Source organism: Anarrhichthys ocellatus, unplaced genomic scaffold (assembly GCF_004355925.1).
Source record: "Anarrhichthys ocellatus isolate YVR2014 unplaced genomic scaffold, GSC_Weel_1.0 scaffold5024, whole genome shotgun sequence".
NCBI lineage: Eukaryota > Metazoa > Chordata > Actinopteri > Perciformes > Anarhichadidae > Anarrhichthys > Anarrhichthys ocellatus.
Window position 1 is genome coordinate 1 of NW_022284998.1, and position 3814 is coordinate 3814.

Consider the following 3814-nt stretch of genomic DNA (forward strand, 5'->3'; position numbering starts at 1 on the left):
GCTGGATCCTCTGAGGACCCGGTCTCTGGTCAGACCGGTGGAAGGCCTCATCATCTCAGGATACTTGGCACCGACGGTGACAAAAACCCAAAAATGAACCCAAACTGAAGGACCAAAGGTTTTGGTTTCAACAGGAACCATCCGGGACGCCACGACGGTGACATCAGCATCTGATACCACACGGGAACCGGATCACCGGATCACCGGCTTCAAGGTTCTGACAAACGGTTCTGATCTTTTTGTTTTAAAGATCAAATCAGAAGAATTCTGCTTTGGTTTCAGTCTGAAGACGAAAATATCATGAATAGGAATCAAAGGACGTGGACATCTATGAAGTATCTCGAGGTGTTGTGAAGTATCTCCAGGTGTTGTGAAGTATCTCGAGGTGTTGTGAAGTATCTCCAGGTGTTGTGAAGTATCTCGAGGTGTTGTGAAGTATCTCCAGGTGTTGTGAAGTATCTCCAGGTGTTGTGAAGTATCTCCAGGTGTTGTGAAGTATCTCCAGGTGTTGTGAAGTATCTCGTTCCCTTGTGATATCAGATGCTCTCTGAAAGTTCCTCAGACAGACTCATCATCTCTCATCTCAATAATCTCAAAAATAAACTCTAATCTCAGTCATTCATAAAGGCTGAAGTGGCTGTAAGGCTGTCAGGAGGAGAGGAGGTGACCACAGGCTGGAGGAGAAAGAGGAGGAGGAGGAGTTAGCAGTGTGTTTGTGTGGTGTTTTATCCGGTGCCTGTGCCGGGCTGGACGGGTGGAGTCGGTTCAACCATGACCATCACTGGAGAAGGGGCGGAGTCACATCTCTGTGGGTGGAGCAGACAGGGACAATGTTACATGGTGAGGTGATGTCATGTGGACCAAACTACCAAAATAAGAGCACAGATTTTCTTCAAATGTAAAGTCAATGAAAACTATGACAAAAAAGACTTGTTACATGTATAAAAAGGAAAACTAGTTTACACATTAGACATCACATGACTCTTCTCATAAGGTGGAAGTTATTACTCGTCAGCCTAGACACCAAATATTATACATTCACATCATAATCCATCCTGAGCTGAGTTCGAATTTAACAAAAAAAATGTAAACATAAAACCTTTAAGTTACTAGGGGGCTGCCCAGAACGGGGATCGAACCCTGAACCCGATTACAGGACATAAAACGTTAACAAATGCACTAATGAGACTAAAAGACTGAGAACAAGGCATCAGGATCTGTGTGTGTGTGTGTTCTTGTAGTTCTATCTTTCTGAGGACCCTTCTCTGAGCATGGACAGTTTGTCTCATCCTCACTTTTGGGACAAACCTTCAGGTGTCTGAGGGTTCAGACCTGGTTTAAGGTCCAACTCAGGTTGAGGTTTAGTTTAGGTCCTCGCAAGTACAGAAGTACACCTGTGTGTGTGTGTGTGTGTGTGCGTGTGCGTGTGCGTGTGTGTGTGTGTGTTAGTTACCTGGCTCAGCTCGATGCTCTCAGGTGTGTGACCTTTAGCACCTCTGACACCATTCAGAGTGGGCGGAGTCTCCCAGCTCGTTGACTTTCTGCAGAAGAAGCTGAACCCAGAACAGAGTGAGGATGATGACGATGATGATGATGAAGGTGATGAAGGTGATGATGATGATGAATGGTGATGATGAAGGCCTTACCTGCGTCTGTATCCCAGCAGGATGAGCAGCAGGCAGCAGAGGATGCAGGCAAAGCCGCTGTGAACGCCGACCAGCAGAGCGGACATGGAGCCGTGGGGCTGATCACAGTTACAGCTGGGACCAGTGGGACCAGTGGGACCAGCTGGTTGAGACAACAAGCAGGTTAAACTGGTTCCACTGGTTTGTTCACGGGTCACAGAGAGGTCAGAGGTCATGGTGAGGCCCCTACCTGCTGCACTGTTTCCTCCCTCAGACAGAGACACGAGGCGGCAGTTGGCCGGACCGTCTCCGTTCCCGTTAAACGCCACCAGCTGGATCTCATAAACCGCTGCCGGCTCTGCAGGAAGAAAAACAAAACAGTCAAACAGGCTAACGACTAGCTTAGCATAAACACTGGAGGCAGGGTGAAACTGCAGCCTTAAAACAGCTAGCATACTCAATGTTGTTTATAGCTTGGTGTTGTTAGCTGGTTATTGGTAGCTGATGTTGTTACAGCTACATGTCCGATGCTAAGCTAGTTATTTTACTTTTTAGTCATATTTATCAGTTATTATTTTTGTTTAGTTCTCAACTTATTCCAAGATGGCTACCCCACTGTTAGCCTCGTCCTCATACCTTTTAGAAAGTTAGCCACTGATGTTAAATATTTAGCATTAGCGACTGTTTGTTTATTTAGTTGACACTTCTGTCGTTCTTTTAAATCTAAATTCATTTTATTTCTCCACTGGGCTGTTCGTTAATACACTGAACTTGTATTAGCATTATATTAAATGTTTAGCCTAGCTTAGCACAAAGAACTGGAAGCAGGGGAAAACTACTAGTCTTCCAACAACCACAAAGTATTCAACAGCGTTTTATTGTTTTTTATCATATTATGTTTGATGACATGCTAGCTTCAGGCTAATGTTTTAACTAGTTTTAATGTTGTAACTACCCATTAGGCTGCTAGTGAGACACAGTTAGCCACACAGTAACCATTATCCAGCTAAGTAAACATCAGCATAATAGCAACAAGCTAAATCAAATAGCTTGTAGTTGTTCACTGATCAGAAAAATGTAAAAGGAGACATTAGCAATTTAGCATTGGAGCTATTGGTTTGTTTGTTTGTTGCAGAATCTTGTTTACTACACCAGCTGACTGCTGGACTGGTTAGTTAACTAACTAACTGGATAACTAACTGTGAATTGTTGCACTGTTCCTTTAACTGACCCAGGTGGGAGATGGTGTGGGTATTGATGTGTCCCGGGAAGGTCTCCTGCCCGTGGACTTCTGGGTTGGAAACCCCACGGTACTCCAGTCTGAAGCCCTCCAGCTTCCCTGGCTTACTGGGCAGCTCCCAGTACACCTGCATGGCCGTCTGGTTCAGGACCTTAGTGAAGAAACTGGGAGAACTGGGAACTGTGGGACAGACAGAGACAGACTATTTACATGTAGAACGATATTTAAGGTGGACAGCGTCAAAGTGTTTAAGGTGGACAGATTTAAAGTGTTTAAGGTGGACAGTTTTTTAAGGTGGACATTGTTTTAATGTGGACATTGTTTTAAGGTGGACGTACCGCCCCCCTGTGTGGTGGCAGTGATGGCATTGGACTGCTGGCTTCCTCCCAAAGCGGAGTAGGCCTTCAGGTAGACGGAGTAGGTGGTGGCTGCTTCCAGGTTCATGAACTCGTGTCTGAAGGTGGTCTTACTGATGGCCTCCTGCAGCTCGGCACTGTCTGGCTCTGAAGAAGTCAGAGGTCAGAAGTCAGAGAGAACAACAAAAACAAAACAAGTCCTGCTGAACCTGGTCTCCTGTCAGGTCCCTTACCCCCCAGGCGTCTGATGTGCAGCACGTATCCTATGATCTGCTGGCTGACGTGTTCCGCCGGCTGGTCCCAGACCAGCTCCAGGCTGCTGGAGCTGAGGGCCGAGGCCTGGAGGCCGGTGGGGGCCTCGGGGAGGTCGGGCCCCTGGCTGATGGCGAGCCGGGCGCTGGCCTGGTTGGTGCCGGCGCTGTTCTCGGCGATGCACTGATAGATGGCCTCGTCCTGGGGGGTAATCCGGGTGATGGCCAGAGTCCTGCGGAGACAGAGAGCAGGATTCTTTCACATACCAGTCTCTAGTCCGGTACGATGATGATGATGATGATGATTCCTCCTCCTCCTCCTCCTCCTCCTCCTCCTCCTCC

At 47.3% G+C, this 3814-nt stretch overlaps 1 protein-coding gene across 1 annotated transcript; it reads right to left on the reverse strand.

Moving 5' to 3' along the window:
• Window positions 1–19: 19 nt before the first annotated feature.
• LOC116379724 (immunoglobulin superfamily DCC subclass member 3-like) lies at window positions 20–3705 on the reverse strand (the record flags this gene model as incomplete). The annotated part of the gene is made up of 7 exons (XM_031841696.1): window positions 20–806; window positions 1454–1553; window positions 1647–1788; window positions 1876–1983; window positions 2857–3045; window positions 3204–3368; window positions 3455–3705. Coding segments are annotated over 7 exons (1036 nt in total), but the record flags the coding sequence as incomplete, so codon positions are not given.
• Between the last annotated feature and the right edge of the window lie 109 nt (window positions 3706–3814).